The following is a 19,242-nucleotide window of genomic DNA, read 5'->3' on the forward strand; positions in this document are numbered from 1 at the left end:
TCATATATTTTTAAGGGTCTAAAGTTAAACCCTGTTCTAAATTGGCTAAAATAACTACACAATTCTGACCCTACAAACAAGTTATTTAAACTAATTATTTGATATCAGACAAGTGCAAAGAAATTAGGTCACTCCCAATAGTCCCAATTGGGGTTACCCTTGCAATCAATCCGAAAATTGCATATCTTAACCTCTTTCGTTTGCCACAGAGTGAAATACAACTAAGGACCTCTATAAAACACAATACAAGCTTAAACTGCGTATTATAATTATGCACAAGATACATTTCCTTTCGGCATGCTTATCTGGGGCTATTGTCTAAACTCAGGTAAACAGTGCTGGTTCAAATCCGGACGATGCTCTTCCGTCAGAAACGCGCTAAGAAGTATGGAGGCGCAGACAGGGACGCGACGAGACACGAGCCATGCCCTGTCTCGCTCTTTCATCGGGTAGCGCTTCGGGTCGGCGAAGCAGACGTTGATAGTTTCGTCGGTGTATGGAGGTCTGAAACAATAAATAAAGTAATTTAATATTATACGGGACATTCTTACACAAATTGACTAAGGCCCACAGTAAACCCAATAAGGCTTGTATTAAGAGCCAAATAACTTGAAATAAATGATTTTTAATTTTAATTAAGAGTAGGTATTTAGGCAACGATATAGAGTAAGACCAAGATACATCTGCAACGATTTTTATAGCACAGACGTGCAAGTGTTATAAACGTCATAATTTCATAGAAGTAGGACGTTTAATATGACACTTGCACGTCTGTGCTATAAAAATCGCTGCAGAGTTATCTTGGTCTGACTCTATATTTATAATCTCCCTGTTCGCCACCGATGGGCGGCAATAAGCTATAAAGGTGGGTTCGTTACAAATTGGTGCCGTGACCAGGATACTCACTCCTCATCCACAACACTCCCTTCCCCAGCTTTCACCAGTCTCGCCAGCAGTTTCCTCCTCTGCTCAGGCGCGTGTAACAGTGCTATGACTCCAGCGAAAGGCCCAGGTTGCCCTCTGGCGCGTCTAGTTCGCCAGCGATGGGCAGAAAGTGTTACTAGAGGGTTGCCCCAGTCGTAGATTCCCTTACACTTATAATAATAGCTGTGCTCTGTTATTATAGCGTGTACTGTGTAACGTATCATATAATCAGTTTCTATTTGCGAGTTCCTATAATTGGCTCTGTAATGCTACCTAAAAAGTATAATGTATCATTCGTAGCTGTTGGAATTCCTTGTATAAATGCATAAATCGAGTCGAATGAAGCTGTTCACATAATTATCATCGAACTTCACTTGGTAAGTTCGTTTGATTTTTAAAAATAAATAATAAGCTATAAAGGTGGGTTCGTTACAATTGGTGCCGTGACCAGGATACTCACTCCTCATCCACAACAATCCCTTCCCCGGCTTTCACCAATCTCGCCAGCAGTTTCCTCCTCTGCTCAGGCGCGTGTAACAGTGCTATGACTCCAGCGAAAGGCCCAGGTTGTCCCCGGGCGCGTCTAGTTCGCCAGCGATGGGCGGCGAGGGCCAGAACGCGTTCGCCGCCGGTGACTGGGGGTAGGCAGGTCGCGGCGGGGTTGCCCCATTCGAAGTTTTCCTCCTAGAACAACGTTGTTGTTAAGGCACAGAGTAGATGTAGATTTGTATACTAAAATTTGTCATTTTAGTTTTTTGAATAACATTGTATGCGTGTTTGTGCGGATGCGACTGTGTGTGTGTGCTTGTGAGAAGTATCAGTGAGTGTGTGTAATAGTGTGTACTAGCGACCCGCCCCGGCTTCGCACGGGTTTTGAAATTATACCTAAACCTTCCTCAAGAATCGCTCTATTGTTAGGCGAAACCCGCATGAAAATCCGCTAAGTACTTTTTGAGTTTATCGCGAACATACAAACAGACAGACGCGACGGGGAGCTTTATTTTATAAGGTGTAGTGATGTGAGTGTTTCTGTATGTATCAGACTATATGGGTTAATGAACTATTTCTTGTGACACGTTGTCGTACGGTTACGGTATCCTATCACTCTTAAAATTCTAGGTTATTCGTATTTAAATTAATTAAACGTGCATTTTATGGTAGTTATAAGACCTTGCCATAATGGGACATCTACCGAGCAGCAGTTCTTCTAACAATCTATGCTACTATTGTCTTCTCGCTGATGGGACAGAATAACAGCAAGAAATTGATTGACATATGGGCCATTTTATTTAAAGTTGCCCCCTACACTTTTTTTTTAATTTCGAATTTCTATGTTATTTCTACTCAGAATCACGAGCTCTTTCTATCCTAATAGGTGAAAAAAGTGTCCCAAGGTTTTTTTCCCATTCCGTTACCATTTTTCATAGACTTTGTATGGCGGTTTCGGAATGGAAAGATCGAAAAATGTATGGAAATCTTGGGACACTTTTTTCTCCTATTAGGATCAAAAGCTCATGATTCGGAGTAGAAATAACATAAAAAATCCTAGTTTTGAAAAAAAAAGTGTAGGGGAAAACTTTAAATAAAATGGCCCATATGCTACTTTGTCCTGAAAAACCTTACAAAACCAACGTACCGGTAGAAACGTGCCGTGTGCGGCGCTCCTGGCCACATAGGCGGGGTGCAGTACCCAGCAGCCTCCCGCGATGCAGTTGAGCACGCGCTGGCTGCGCGCCGGCGCGCAGCACAGCAGGTGCGAGGCCTGCGGCCCGGCGGGGCCGGCGGGGCCGGAGGCCTCGTCGTCCAGGTCGGTCACGAGGCCGCCGAGCCGGAGGATCATTTCTACTGTTTCCTCCCGATTCTAGAGGGAGAAAGGAGAAATATAATCAATCAATCAATCATCATCATGTGTAATCAATCTTTGTTTGCTACTTTTCTATTGTATGATTGTAGGTGTTTTCAAAATATTGCCATTTTTGGATTGTACTTGATAGGTACTGTAATTTTTTTTTTATGTTGTGTGTTGCTGTGTCCGAGCGTCGGCACTTTTCATTTAAGTAAACTTGAATGTAATAATCTGTAGCTACATGTGTGATCCTGTAATTGGCTTTCCGTCTCTTATTAATTTGGGATATTCTGTATAGATAGCTGTTGGATCTCCAAAATATAAATAAATAAATATATAGATGGTCAAGCAAATCTTGTCGGTAGAAAAAGGCGCGAAATTCAAATTTTCTATGGGACGATATCCCTTCGCACCTGTTTTTCAAATTTGCCGCCTTTTTCTACTGACAAGACTTGGTTGACCCAGTATAAATACAGTCTAGCAAAAAAGAGTAGAAATTAAAGTGGCAATACTGTAGTGTCGTCCCTTTTAAATCAATCTAAGAAAAACCGGACGACACTATAGTTCGTTTTTTTTAGCATTAGAAAGAACTTGAAAGAAGGTAAGCGATTTTGACATGTCTTTTAATTGAAAAACACTTTTTAAAAATCAATAACTATTACTTATGAAAGCAGAAGACTATAAAAGATCGTATTAGATTCATAATTGTTACATATTTACCGTAACTTATTTTTAAAATGTGTTTTTCAATTAAAAGACACATCAAGATTGTTTACCTTATTTCTAATGCTAAAAAAACGAACTATACAGTGTTGCCACTTTTTAATTTCTACTCTTTTTTGCCAAGCTATACTTCTATGTGATATTGAGAATTCATGTTCCGATGGACATAAAACCACATTAAAAATATTTGAAAATTAAGTCGTTTGTTTAGTATATATAACTATTCTAACACATATTATTTCCAAATTCAAACAATTTTTCTTGTAGCTTGGTTACCTTTAATTTATAGCCGACAGATAACGTTTATTTATTTCATTTCGCTTCTTATCTCAATAATTAGAAATCATATCTATAAATTACAAAACAAGATTTTTTCTGCTTATTGTCTAATTTAAAAATCAAATACATTAAACCATTAATTATAAACTAGAATTAATAAAAATTTAACACTAGCGACCCACCCCAGCTTCGCACGGGTAGTTCAACGAATTAACACAAATTATACACCAAAACCTTCCTCAAGAATCACTCTATTAATAGGTGAAAACCGCATGAAAATCCGTCCAGTCGTTTTCGAGTTTATCGCGAACATACAGACAGACAGACGCGGCAGGGGACTTTGTTTTATAATATGTATTGATTGATAATAACTTACGTCAACATTCGAAGACAGCATAAATCTCCTAATCGTTTTTTTTTCCACTATCTTCGTTTCTACTGCTTTATCCACTTTCAAAACACTATTCGAGGCATCTAATTCCACTTTTGACATATTTGCCGTATTCTCTTTTGATTCTACATTCCTTTTACTATCTTTTTCTTTTGGTTCTAAATTATTTTTAGTTTTATCTGAGTTGTCTAAAGTAACGTTGGTAAGGGGCTTGCTGGATTCAAAAGATTCCTTTTGTGATGGCGTGGTGTCATCCCATCCGACGGTGTTGGGTTGAGACTCTGGTCCGGATTCATACTCCATATCTGTGACAAAATAAAACATATATACTCTGACACACCCAATTTGTTAGTAGAAAAAGGCAAATTTTAAAAATTAGGCGCTAAGGGTTGACCTCCCATAGAAATTTGAATTTTGGGCGTTTTTCTACTGACAAAGCGTGTGTGTCTGTGTTACAAACTGTGTTAATCCCAATGCTGCATCCTTTGTTACAATATGTTACATCCCATGTTACAACTTGTGTTACACTATGTTACAATTTGAACTCTGGGCCTTTTTGTACTGTATGTCTGTGTTACAAACTGTGTTATTCCCTATGTTGCATCCTATGTTACACTCCAAGTTACAACGAGTGTTACAGGCTGTACCACCCTATGTTACAGGCTGTACCACCCTATGTTACAGGCTGTACCACCCTATGTTACAGGCTGTACCACCCTATGTTACAGGCTGTACCACCCTATGTTACAGGCTGTACCACCCTATGTTACAGGCTGTACCACCCTATGTTACAGGCTGTACCACCCTATGTTACAGGTTGTACCACCCTATGTTACAGGCTGTACCACCCTATGTTACAGGCTGTACCACCCTATGTTACAGGCTGTACCACCCTATGTTACAGGCTGTACCACCCTATGTTACAGGCTGTACCACCCTATGTTACAGGCTGTACCACCCTATGTTACAGGCTGTACCACCCTATGTTACAGGCTGTACCACCCTATGTTACAGGCTGTACCACCCTATGTTACAGGCTGTACCACCCTATGTTACAGGCTGTACCACCCTATGTTACAGGCTGTACCACCCTATGTTACAGGCTGTACCACCCTATGTTACAGGCTGTACCACCCTATGTTACAGGTTGTACCACCCTATGTTACAGGCTGTACCACCCTATGTTACAGGCTGTACCACCCTATGTTACAGGCTGTACCACCCTATGTTACAGGCTGTACCACCCTATGTTACAGGCTGTACCACCCTATGTTACAGGCTGTACCACCCTATGTTACAGGCTGTACGACCCTATGTTACAGGCTGTACGACCCTATGTTACAGGCTGTACCACCCTATGTTACAGGCTGTACCACCCTATGTTACAGGTTGTATTACCTGCAGGCTTCCCTTGCAGCGGCTGCACTCTACTCGCGCGCCGAGGAGTCCGCCTCCCCGTGAGCACCACGTTGAGCCGTTGTAGCTGTTCGTCCACTTCTAACGGAACCACGCCGGGCCGAGGGTCTTCAGGTTTGGGAGCTAGAGGGGTCTGGACCTCTGGTATTCTCGCTCCGCCGGCACACTGTTAAACAAGTTTGTTTTGAAATATATGTATGCACAAGTATTGATTGTGTGTTCTAAAAAAATTCTGTCAAAATAATCCTTACTGGATTCAACTTAACAAAAATTGAATAAAGCTAGAACTTTTTTGACAAAATTATTTGTTAATATCTTAGTCATTTTATGATGTATCGAATTTCATTTTAATTTTTAACAAGCTGAAACGTCTGCTAAGATTTGCTGGCTATGGATGAGGTCTTCGTGGCTTAGATGGCAGGGCGCTGGAGTATCGATCCAGAGGCCGTGAGTTCAAGTCTCACCCAAGACTAATTTTTCCACTTTTAAATTTATCGAATTTCATGTTTGCCTTTGCCATACAAAGAGTAACCCTAATAAATGGGTGTTGTCTTACCTGATCTTCAGTGAATTTTGCCATTTTAGATGGCGGAGTTTCCTGTAAAAAATAAAAATACATTCTTACTAAATAATGCAATTCGCATGATACATCTCTACAATATTTAGTGTCAGTTGCACTAAACAGCCTGTCACCGTTAAAACGCTCGTTAAATTGTATGGGAAGTTTCATAGTTCACTGCTGAGTGACGTTGATCAGTCTGTCAAATATGGTTGGTGCAACTGGCCCTTAGTCTAGTAAACTACCATCGGTCAGATTTCACTAAGCACTACTTTAATAGTAGTTTATGCAACAGTGATATAATAAGGGTTCTTAAAATTCAAGGGTCGAAGTTACAAAACGAGACGTAGTCGAGTTTTGTAAAAAAAGACCCGAGAATTTTAAGAACCAATTATGAGCTGTTGCATACATTACTTTTTCTATGACAGCTGCAGAAAAAAAAAAAAAAAAGTCGAGTTTTGTAAAAAAAGACCCGAGAATTTTAAGAACCAATTATGAGCTGTTGCATACATTACTTTTTCTATGACAGCTGCAGCAAAAAAAAAAAAAAAAAAAAAAAAAAAAAAAAAAAGAGAGAGAGTTATTATTAAAACCAAAAGAGTTATTATTAAAAAAAAGAGTTATTATTAAAAAAAAGAGTTATTATTAAAAAAAAAGAGTTATTATTTAAAAAAAATTGAGTTATTATTTAAAAAAAAAAAGAGTTATTATTGTAAATGAAAACATACCTCTTTCAATCAAGATGATCGGAACTTGTATCTTTAAAAAAAATAAAGCAGTTGTATTATACTCATAAGATGACTGCTAGCAGTCATCTTATGAGCCTATAGACAAAGCATTCAAATGACATTGCTTTAGATATCACTGTCAGTCATTTAATTGACACATTTAAGTGCTGGAGTAGAAAAATAAATTAACTTTTAACATTGATATAGTATAAAGAACTGGATACCCAATCAGCCGCCAAAAATGGCCCCACAAAAGTGATGTCAAAACAGATCATGCATTACTTTTTCGTTTAGTCTTGTTTGAAACGCTCAAATGTGAAGTTGTCAACAATTACGAAATGTGCCGTTAAAATATGTAAAAATAACAACGATAAAACAAGGAAAAAGGATGGAATGTATTTCTTTCGGTTAGTTCTTTGGATAGCATTACATAATTTATGTAATCTGGTGGTAATTTTATGGTTTTGAATAAATTAATTTGTTAGTACCAAAGAAGGGATGTCAAGGAACAAAATTCTATTGAGTCGATGTGAGGTCAATATTTTTTTATATTTTTATATGGAATTCATAAGAAATAATATTATGTTTAAATTGAAGATTTCCAAGAAAACCTATGCGACGTGCAAAGTGGACTGCTATTTAATTATAGCAAGAGATGGGGGTGATGCAGTTTTAAACAAGGCAAAACGGCACTTGTGTGTTTGGCCCATTTCCCTGTTTCCGACATATACACCACCAATAAGGGCTTATATCGACTAACTGTAAATGCTAAACCTGTCGGAACACAATGACAACCACAGGATTTTTTTTTATAAAGTACCGTAGAGTTTCGTATCTTTGCCTGGGCTCCCTATTTTCGCCTACTTTGACAAAAGTTGCCATTAACAAAATGTTTCTAATGTAAGCCTTACATAAAACTACTAAAAACAAAGTATTTTTTACGGGTGTCAACATTCTTCGAACAATCTGCGGCTAACTTCACACAGTTTACGTTCAGTGAGGTTTTTTCGCGACGCCGACCACACGTTTTTTTAAGCCAGTGTTTGAACTTCGGTTTTTAACAGTGATACAGACCAGGTAATGTTAAACTCTTTACATGATTATATACTATAACTATTTCTTTTTCATATGAAACTATTATTTAATGGCTAGCTTACGTTTAGAAGTCACAATTGGATAAAACATTGGTGAAGGTACTTTGCGTCCATCTTGTTGCCAAATTTCGCCTACCCCTAGGGTTGTCAAATTTGTTTTACCACATTAATAGGGTATTTGACTGTAAGTATTTCAAATAAATTATTTTACACCATGCATGAAATAAAGCATCATAAGGTTAATAGAGAAACGTAGACAGCAGTTATTTTTTAGACACAATTTATATTTTAAAACCGGTATAAAACTATAAACAATAGGTAACTTGATTGTGACGTCACATGCTAATGTTACATAATAAACCCCATAGTAGCAAAATCGTTTTGACAGTTCGAAAAAAGAAACTGATTTGACTAGTAGTCAAATACCCTATTGGTGGTGGCATTACTTGTTTCCAAATTTAAATATTTTTGTACAGTCAGCAACAGAAGTTGCTCAGCGAGCCAGGTTTAAATATTAAATATTTTTGTTAAAAATTATAATTTTTTTACTTATAAACCATTACTCCCCTTTATTTGGCATGTTGGTTAATTTTTGGCAGCCCTAGCTTCGTTATAGAAAATGTATGAAACCAACTTCAGACTGTTACCAAACTTCGCCTACTACACCGTTTTTTTAAAATATGGCTAGTCTGGTGTAATTAAGGTTCATAGTATAGTAGCACATTCCAAATAGATACGACTTAACATGTGTTAGTCACAGAAAAGTGTATTATTAGCGGTAAAGCATGCCGTAGGCAAAGATTGGGAAAAATACCCAAACATCGCCTATTGCCTTTGAGGCCATTTTTTACCAACTTAACCAATGAAATTCAAAGTTTCAATTGTGAATACTGATAGTTAGGAACACTAAAAAACGTTTTTTCGCCTTTAACGGATTAAAATGCTTTCAAATTTGAGAGATTTTTTAGGAAAAGTGTCAAAACCCAGGTGAAGATAGGAAACTCTACGGTATAGGTAGACTTTATAAAAAAAATCCAATCAGTATTTAAATGTCCCCGTGCACCCGTGCTATGAGTAAATGTAGATCTTAAATACACAGTTATTTAATAAGTAGAATTTATTTCAAGGAAATTAGTACATATTTAAAGACGTATACTTACGAATTAAAAATTTAATTTGTTTGAATTTGAACCACGAATTAATTTTATTTGAGCTCCCGATTAAATTAAATTTGTTTTATTTATTACTTCAATTTTAATATTTTCCTGTACAGTAATACATATTAAAGTGTACCAAAGTGACTCCATTCGTTCATTATTCTCGTTTGACGTTGTTTGACGTAAATACGTTACGTTTAGTGCCATCGGACTAAATTTTTTAACAGTGTTGGTACTTATGTTTGCAAATTTGACACTTAATGCTTACGACATTAAGCTCTTTTCTGTACGAAACATTTATCTTGACTCAAAATTTACGTAAGCGTTTTTATCATCAATGCAAATGGTGCGAAACGTCATTGGGATCCACATTTCTTGACGTTTTTGTTCTGCTTTGTGTGTCTATTTCTTTTATATTAAGTCAGTGACTTTTAAAGCATATTTACCGTATCACTGCGGGGTTCATGAGTAGGTAAACCATCGACAAACTCCCATAGCAGCTTGCGTGCGTCGACGGACATCCGTTTGCGGCCGGGGCGGAGCGCTGCGCCGAAATCGCTGTCTGGTGTCGGTATCTTCTTGTCGACTGGTACAAAACATAGAAACTAGTTTGATTTTCCCGAATGAAGGTTGAGGGAGGCGATGGCTGAGATACGCGTCGTACTCGTGAACGGGTGCTGTTTGTGGAGACGGGTCTGTTTAAGCTAACACGAATATATTTATTTAGTAACTTTATTTTTTAATTTAATTGCAGTGAGACGCCTCATTCGGTTCTCGTATGTTTTTTTTTTCTCGTAATGTGTTAATCATACAGGATTGTGACTCTTGGAGACCCTATACATCTCTAAGGATAATTTGATAAACTATGTTATTTTTTAGTTCTGACACTTAGAGACATTTACACCTCTAAATAAGTTTAGATTTTTTTTCCATGTATCTGTTTTGTTTTTATTTTAATATTATTATTATAGTTTTTTTTATGTAATTCGACATTAAGAGACCTTATACATCTCTAAGTAATTGTATTACGTTAGTTTGATTTGGTAGTTGTAGTTGTATTTAATAATTGTTGATGTATAATTATTATTATTATTATTTTGCTTGTATGTAAATTCAATGTTGACGTGTAAAAGTGCCCTTGTGGCCTATTTGCTGAATAAATGTTGAAGTTGAAGTTGAAGTTGATGTATTCAAAAGGTACTTTAATACAAGGTACAGTACTTAGCGGCCCCCTTTTGTTAAATATATTTCGTTAAATTGAAATAATCACGATTATTTAGCAGTGGCGCTAGTGTGCACGTTGATGGGCTCTTATATACAATCTTATATCTAGTACTATAGTTCGTTTTTTTTAGCATTAGAAATAAGGTAAACAATCTTGATGTGTATTTTAATTGAAAAACACATTTTAAAAATAAGTTACGGTAAATATGTAACAATTATGAATCTAATACGATCTTTTATAGTCTTCTGCTTTCATAAGTAATAGTTATTGATTTTTAAAAAGTGTTTTTCAATTAAAAGACATGCTAAATCGCTTACCTTCTTTCAAGTTCTAATGCTAAAAAAACGAACTATATGCGAATATATTATGTGTACTTACATGGGTTATTAGGGGTCTTGATAGGCTCATCGGGTATCTCGCCTCTCCTGATAGCCTGCAGTTTCCTCCTCGTGTTTGGACTGAACCCTTGTAGGTTGGGGCTGGACAGGACCTCGTCTATGGATGGAGTCCGGACGTTCTGACCGGGGTCTTGTACCGACGCTGTGTTAGTAAAATTTATATAAAATATTAATAACCCCTTTGCATGTAATACAAAATATTCATTTAAATTTGAACTTTAAAAGCTGTCAATAGAGTTGAATATCATATCTGCAGCATATCTGTCACATCCCAACTAACAATTTGAGGAAAAATCTAAGTTTAATATGGCTACGTATGCGGTAAGGAGGGGATCCCAAGCCCCTATGACCTTCCTGAATCCCTTAGTTTTCTAATGTTTTTTGTAGCATATCATATTAACAGCAACGGCTTTAAGCAATATAGTATCCCATAATTACTTCAAAGTTCATTGTCTTCGAGATATTTGGCATCAAAGTTGAACAATTTTAAGCCAAAAAACTGGTTTTCTGGCCATAACTTTAGTGTTAATTAGTTTAAAATTAAAACCTCTGACCAGTTTTTAGAGACGTCAAAGACGAACCCAAACATGTAGATTTTGTATAATATGTAAGATCTTTCAGAGCAATCGAGGTATGAGAAAAGTGTTTTTCTAGAAAATGTTTAAAAAATCATAAAAAACCGGACAAGTGCGAGTCGGACTCGCCCACCGAGGGTTCCGTACTTTTTAGTATTTGTATATCGGCAACAGAAATACATCATCTGTGAAAATTTCAACTGTCTAAGCTATCACATACAGCCTGGTGACAGACGGACAGTGGAGTCATAGTAATACGGTCCCGTTTTTCCCCTTCGGGTACGGAACCCTAAAAAGAGGAATGTAGCTTACTGTCAGTTTCATTTCCAAGTTTCTTCGGTGTGTTTTCCTTCGAGCTGTCTTCGTGGTCGCTGAACATACCCATTCGACGCATGGCGATGAAACGCGACGCGGGGGACATTCCCTCAAATTGTTCATCTGCAAATAATAATACGGTGAATCAATTCATTTTGACGACCAGTCTGGCCTGGTGTGTAGTGACTCTGCCTGTGAAGCCGATGGTCCTGGGTTCGAATCCCGGTAAGGGCATTTATTTGTGTGATGAGCACAGGTAGGTATTCAATTTGTTCCAGAGTCTTGGGTGTTTTTCTATGTATTTGTATATTATATATATCGTTGTCTGAGTACCCACAACACAAGCCTTCTTGAGCTTACTGTGGGACTTAGTTAATCTGTGTAAAAATGTCTCATAATACGTATTAGAACAAATTTAATTATTTTCAGATAAATATTATAATTTGTTTTTATTTCAAATAGAAACACTACTATATAAATTATAAACTGAAATAAATGTCATATACTAAGAAAAGGTGACCCAGACCCCAGTGCCCCAGGCTGGAATCGAACCAGCGTCCTCTGCTATCGCGGCAGGTGCCTGTTGCCACTCGGCCACCGGGCCACAGCGGCATAGGTCCAATTTTTCCAAGTATATTTCAGTTTCAGTCAGTTTATTTTAAGTTTATGTCCCATAATGTTTAATATTTGTTTATTTAATTTATTTAAAAACTTACTTTTATTAGTATTGATTTTAAATTTCTTTTTGGTCTGTCGCGGCGACATGGCCGTACCAACTTCGGGAGCCATCATCTGTTCCATTTCATGTCCCACATTAGCGTCCAAATCTAGAGGTTTACTCTTCGGTTCAGATATTTTTTCCGGTTCTGGACTTTTCGGTTTCGGTTCAGCTATTTCCGGTTCTGGATTGGTTTTCGGTTCAGGTATCTTTTCTTCGGGTTGGGGGACACTCTTTTTCGGTTCAGGTGTCTTTGGTGGTGCGTTTACTGTGTTCTGCTGGACGTGAGACGTATCTGTAACAATGTGATTGTTTTAATAAAAATTTCACATACATCACTACATTAAAACAAAGTCGCTTCCCGCTGTCTGTCCCTATGTATGCTTAGATCTTTAAAACTACGCAACGGATTTTGATGCGTTTTTTTTTTAAATATATAGAGTGATTCAAAATGAAGGTTTATGTATAATTTGTTAACCCGTACGAAGCCGGGTCGGGTCGCTAGTATTAAATATATCAAGAACGGGTCACTCGCGTATTTCACGTATTTTTTTAATACGTGAGTGACCGGCTCTTAAATGATGATAGTGGGTAGGTAACCAAAGGAACTCTTCGAAGTAAAACCACAAACGCATCGAGGTTTTTTTTAATCCTCTTAAGTTAAAAGTACAAAAAAGGTATACTCGGGTGATTCCGTAAGAAAAACACTAATACGAGTAAGTGGCGGATACTGTGAAAAAGTGATTCCCATTACAATAGAATATGAGTCCATTTTTAAAAGATTTTCGGGATTACCCATTTCCGAAATTACTCGAATACAATTTATATTGATTGAATGAATTTTGGTCTACAAGGGAATAAAATAAGGTTCCAATTTAGTTCTTTTTAGGGTTCCGTACCCAAAGGGTAAAAACGGGACCCTATTACCAAGGCTCCGCTGTCCGTCCGTCCGTCTGTCACCAGGCTGTATCTCACGAACCGTGATAGCTAGACAGTTGAAATGTTCACAGATGATGTATTTCTGTTGCCGCTATAACAACAAATACTAAAAACAGAATAAAATAAAGATTTAAGTGGGGCTCCCATACAACAAACGTGATTTTTAACCGAAGTTAAGCAACGTCGGGCGGGGTCAGTACTTGGATGGGTGACCGTTTTTTTGCTTGTTTTGCTCAATTTTTTGTTGATGGTGCGGAACCCTCCGTGCGCGAGTCCGACTCGCACTTGGCCGGTTTTTTTGTTACCTGCAGCTTCGACCATCAACAGAACGCTCCGCCTCGTCCATTCCAACGCCGCTCTCGGCACAAGCCAAACTATTCTACATATCCTCCTAAAGCCCAATGTCCGTTTAAAAGGACAAAACGAACTAAGGTGTATTCGGGTAATTTCGAAATAAAAATAACCGACAAAGTGCGAGTCGGACTCCCGTTACAAGGGCAAGGGTTAATTAAGTCCGACTCACGCTTGACTGCACATTTTTAATAGGTTTTCCTGTCATCTATAGTTATAGGTAAAGAACTATTTTGTGTATTTTTTTCCAAATTATAGATCCAGCAGTTTCGGAGTTAAAGTGGGGGGAATGGTCGGACAGACGGACTAGACAGACGCACGACTGATCTTATAAGGGTTCCGTTTCTTTTTGAGTTATGGAGCTCTAAAAACGCTAAATAAATAAAATAATAAATAAATAATAAAAAGCTTTTATTTCAGGCAGTACCCATATACAAATTGCAATAGAACTAATTTAAAACTGAAACTACTGACACTGTAGAGGGGTGCCACTCATGTTAAAAATGTTAAAATAAAATAAAATAAAATGTTAAAATAAAAAAGTGGGGGGATTTTAAGAGATATTATTTACTTGCAGCCTCTTGGTCCACAGAATGCCACCTGACCCCCCCCCCCCCCCCCTCCGCGAACCGGCCCAGTGCGAGTCGGACACGGAGGGTTCCGCACCATCAACAAAAAATTGAGCAAAACAAGCAAAAAACGGTCACCCATCCAAGTACTGACCCCGCCCGACGTTGCTTAACTTCGGTCAGAAATCACGTTTGTCGTATGGGAGCCCCACTTAAATCTTTATTTTATTCTGTTTTTAGTATTTGATGTTATAGCGGCAACAGAAATACATCATCTGTGAAAATTTCAACTGTCTAGCTATCACGGTTCGTGAGATACAGCCTGGTGACAGACGGACGGACGGACAGCGGAGTCTTAGTAATAGGGTCCCGTTTTTACCCTTTGGGTACGGAACCCTAAAAAAGGAAAAAGAAGAAAAGAAAATGGGACATCTTTACCTGCAGCCTCTTGGTCCACAGAATGCCCCGCCTCGTCCACTCTAAACCCCCCCCCCCCCCTCCGCGCACGCCAGCAGCCAGCTGGCCCTTACTACCGGCACCCCCCACTTCCCGACGAATAATGTCCGAGAATAAATAATAAAAAGAAAAAAAAAAGGAAACTATACTTGGTCAACCAGATCTTGACAGTAGAAAAAGGCGGCAAATTTGAAAAATGTAGGCGCGAAGGGATATCGTCCCATATAAAATTTGAATTTCGCGCCTTTTTTTACTGACAAGATTTAGTTGACCAGCTATAAACGAAATACTGGTTAGCTTTTTACCTGCAGCCTCTTGGTCCACAGAATGCCCCGCCTCGTCCACTCTAACCCCCCCCCCCCCTCCGCGCACGCCAGCAGCCAGCTGGCCCTTACTACCGGCACCCCCTACTTCCCGGCGAATAATGTCCGAGAATAAATATTAAAATAGTAGATTGTACAACAAGGGCATAAAGTGACCCTCGTCATAGAGAAAAAAATACATAGAGTGCTCACTCCATATATCAGTTTTAGTACCAAAAAAACTATTAGCATCTAGCATCGAGTAGCGGAACTATCAGTACTGCTACTTGACAATAGATGTAGCACCGACCGGAAAGTCTTATGCTGTTGAGATAAGACTTTCCGGTCGGTGCTACATCTATTATAGAAATAAACCGGCAACACTGGCCGGGACCAAACGTCAAATTAGCTCTTCGTATTTAAAATAAGTAATATAATGATTATAATGGAATAATTAAGAAGTTATGGTGATAAATAGAAACATCACATCGCAATTGAAGTGCAACATCGTTATCTCAAGTGTTACATTAACATAAGAAGAAAAATATTGACGACAAAAAACAAAGCAACTGTCAACGGTGTAACGTTCCAGATTTAAAAATTACACCTTATTGGCCTGTATTTCACCGAATATTTTTACAGATGAGTATTGTTTTCATAATTTATAAGCCTAGTATTTAGTTTATTTGACCAGAATTTCTAATTAACATACTTTTTTTGTGCTACCTTATATGTTTTGAGGAAAACTTTGTTTTACAACCAGAATTTTATCATACCAAAATATCTTAATTCATTATTTAAATAATTTAAAGAACAATAAAATCATACCCTGTGGTAATCAGTTAACTTGCAAAATAGTGAATTATAAAGTTATTGTGTAAGATCTTAGAAATTTAACACTTAGAAATCAAGTCAGTGTATTCATGTTTACATTATTTTAATCATTATATTTTGTTAGAAGCATTGGAATTCATTCATCGTTTTTGCTCAGATATCATACACTATGAATATGTTTACAGCACAACCTACCAAGATGACTACACGCAGGGATGTCCTGGTTGCAAAAATGCAGCAATTACAGAAAGAACTGAAAATAGCCAATGATTTGAACAAAAGACTCCTTCAAGAACAGGAAGAGAGTGAACAGCAATTTGAGTGTGTTGTTAGAACAAACACAACCCTCAAAACTCAGCTCGCTAATCAGGATGTTGAGTTCGAAGACATGCAGGGGCAGCGGGATGAACTACAAGCTGCCGTTGATCAGTTCAAGACTTGTCAGGAGATACACGAGCGGGCATTACAACGCATCCAGGACTTAGAACAGCAGCTGGAGGAGTCGGAATCAAAACATACTTGCAAGTATTGTTTGGGCCACTCCGGACCGCCAGACAATAATTTAAGTATTTTTGCTGAACTCAATAGTTTTGATGTAGATATAGTTTATGACAACATAGAGTGCTCCCCTATGGTAGAAACTGTTAATTCAAAAAGTTCTGTGCACATAGAGGGCAGTAATGATATTAGAGTCACACTGAAAGGATCCAAAAAAATTAAAAAATATTTAAAACTTAGTAGATTCATAAAGAAATCTAAACTTTTGCTAAAACGCCATAATTCAATGTTCAAGACAATACAATCCAAATGTAAGAGTGTCGCCTTAAGCGCTGACCTTCTAAACTGCCAACACCAACTAGACCGGACAGTAAAAGAATTGAATCATCGCTCCGATGAATTAAGAAAATTAGAATTAAAGTTGATAAGCCTAAATAATAGAGACGAACTGTCAAGTAAAGCGTTACAGGAATACATAGCCTTTATGAATAATGTTTTAGAACCGGGCAGCGGCTACCATCTGCGCATGGAGTCGCCGCGGCCCCCGCCACGCCCCGCCGCGCCGGAGTCGCCCGCGCTGCGCGCCGTCCTGGCCGCGCCGGGCTCGCCCGCGCTGCGCGCCCTGTTTGCGTCGCGCGCCTCCCTCGTGTCTGAGCTGCGCAGCGACTCCGAGCCTGCCCCCAGCCGAGTGGATTCGGCGCCCCCGCTGCCAACATCACCGCCGCGCCTAGTCGAGCAGGTTCCATCGTGGCCGGGCTTCGCTGAGCCGGTTCCATCGCTGCCGGGCCTTGTCGAGCCGGCTCCATCACCGCCGAGCCTTGTCCAGCTGGCTCTATCGCTGCTGACCTACGTCGAGCCTGCTCCACCGCCGCCTCGCCTCCCCTCGCCAGCACCATCGCCGCAGAGCCTTGTTGAGCTGGCTTCATCGCCGCCGCGCCTTGTTGAGCTGGCTCCATCGCCGCCACGCCCTGATGAGCTGGCTCCATCGCTGGCTCCATCGCCGCCACGCCCTGATGAGCTGGCTCCATCGCTGGCTCCATCGCCACCACGCCTTGTTGAGCTGGCTCCATCGCCGCCACGCCTTGTTGAGCTGGCTCCATCGCCGCCGCGCCCACGTATCCCCGCGCGCACCGCCCTGTACTCGGACGAGGGGGGCGCCGGCCTGGGCGCGCTGCTGGCGGAGCGCTTGTCGCGGGGCGTCATCAACAACTGTCACCCGGGGGCCTCCGTCGATCGTCTGGTCGAATGTATTGCCGCGGGCGAGTTTGACCGCGACTCGACGCTTGTAGTTTTCGTAGGGAATAGTGTCGACTGTACTAAGCGAGATATCTTAAAATTATCCGCTACGCTCTCGGCGATTGACCGGGGAGGGGTTGCAAAAATAATTATCTGTGCGCTCCCATATAGAATGTCGAGCAAGGTCAATAAGAGGGTGTTTAATTACAATTCTTTATTGTATAACCTTTCCTTGTACAGTAGTACGATTTCGTATTTTGATACGAATAAATTTATAGAAGATTTTGTTATGCCCCATAAAAGAACCTACCTGCCGAGAAGATGTCTAGTAGATTGTGCTAACCTGTTAGCATATAATATTGAAGACCCCGTCGTGGCTAGCACGGCGTCTAGTAGCCTTAAGTCACGTAGTATTGTACGCCTTGGTAGCGTAGGTTTTGAGATGGAGCCGCCTGGTGATTTGAATTTAAACTAACCGCTCCGACAACGTGTGCACCGGCCGGCTCCGTTCCTATTGATCACTGTGATGCTAGTATATTTAGTAAAGCCGATGTACTGTATTTAGTTCATCAAAATATCCAAGGATTTACCTGTAAGGAACTTGAAATTGATCTGTTTTTACAGTCCACGAATGTTGACATTCTCTGTGTTACTGAGCACTGGCTTAAAGGTCATGAATTTATGTTTAATTTTAATAATCATAGTGTAGTAAGTTCTTTTTTTAGGAGATCCTGCAATCGCGGCGGGTCATTGATATTAGTGAAACATAATTTAAAATGTAAGGAGCGTAGAGACATTGTTGACATGTCTGTGGAACGGCATATAGAACTTTCCTGTGTTGAGTTGGAACAATTTATAATTGTATGCGTGTACAGGCCCCCTTCGGCGGACTATAACTTATTTGAATCTGTGATAGATGAAGTACTTAGTAGTGTTTTTAGAACTCAGAAAATTATAATTGTTTGTGGCGATTTTAATATTAACTTGCTTGAAAATTCGCCAACTTGTGGAAGGTTACTAAATACTTTCAAATCTTTTAATTTAGATAACTTATTTTGTGAGCCCACTCGAATCACAGCAACCAGTGCTACATGTATAGATAACATCTTTAGTAACAGGGATGCGATTAGTAAATCTGTTATTAACAACCTAAGTTCTGACCACTGTGGACTAAAAGCTTCTTTCAGCGGGAAAACTGAAGAAATTCCTCAAGATACTATGTGCAGGCCGATTTCCGAAAGGCGCCTAGATTTATTCAATCGTAATATCACTAAACAATTATGTTATCTTTCATGTACTCAGGAAGACCCCGATTGTTTGAGTTCCGAGTTGTTTAACTGTATTAAAAAGGAATTTGATGCCTGTTTCATTCAGAAGAAGGTTCAAGGTAAGACCAAGACTAAATTTAGCGACTGGGCTACGCCGGATATTCACGAGAAAAGACGCCGACTCTACGACTTATATGATTTAAAAGCAACTGATAAAAGGCCGGAATTTCTGGAGTACGTTAAGAATTTTTCTAAATCTTTTAAGATGATGTGTGTCGCCGCGAAAGCTGATTTTTTGTCCAAAAAGATCCTAAATTCTAGTGATAAAGTTAAAACTGTATGGCAAGTAATCAGCAATGAAACTGGAAAACGTAAAATGAAGGATCCGCACTACAACCTACGAATTGCTGACACTTTAGTAAGTTCCGATCGTGAAGTGGC

General features: G+C 39.2%; 1 protein-coding gene across 1 annotated transcript in view; it reads right to left on the reverse strand.

Moving 5' to 3' along the window:
* Positions 1-238: 238 nt before the first annotated feature.
* The window catches only part of LOC134660424 (uncharacterized), a 54,791-nt gene continuing 35,787 nt past the window's right edge, over positions 239-19,242 (reverse strand). Inside the window, exons 21-33 of the mRNA XM_063516165.1 lie at positions 17,148-17,468; positions 16,815-17,058; positions 13,593-13,678; positions 12,404-12,643; positions 11,628-11,753; positions 10,721-10,882; positions 9,564-9,703; positions 6,136-6,177; positions 5,562-5,745; positions 4,149-4,468; positions 2,561-2,785; positions 1,385-1,608; positions 239-504 (exon numbers count right to left, since the gene is read on the reverse strand). Of these exons, the coding sequence (XP_063372235.1) occupies positions 312-504; positions 1,385-1,608; positions 2,561-2,785; positions 4,149-4,468; positions 5,562-5,745; positions 6,136-6,177; positions 9,564-9,703; positions 10,721-10,882; positions 11,628-11,753; positions 12,404-12,643; positions 13,593-13,678; positions 16,815-17,058; positions 17,148-17,468 (2,507 nt within the window). The 3' untranslated portion in view covers positions 239-311. The remainder of the gene's footprint in view (positions 505-1,384; positions 1,609-2,560; positions 2,786-4,148; positions 4,469-5,561; positions 5,746-6,135; positions 6,178-9,563; positions 9,704-10,720; positions 10,883-11,627; positions 11,754-12,403; positions 12,644-13,592; positions 13,679-16,814; positions 17,059-17,147; positions 17,469-19,242) is intronic.

The sequence above is a fragment of the Cydia amplana genome, chromosome 27 (genome assembly GCF_948474715.1).
Source record: "Cydia amplana chromosome 27, ilCydAmpl1.1, whole genome shotgun sequence".
In the NCBI taxonomy this organism is placed as follows: domain Eukaryota; kingdom Metazoa; phylum Arthropoda; class Insecta; order Lepidoptera; family Tortricidae; genus Cydia; species Cydia amplana.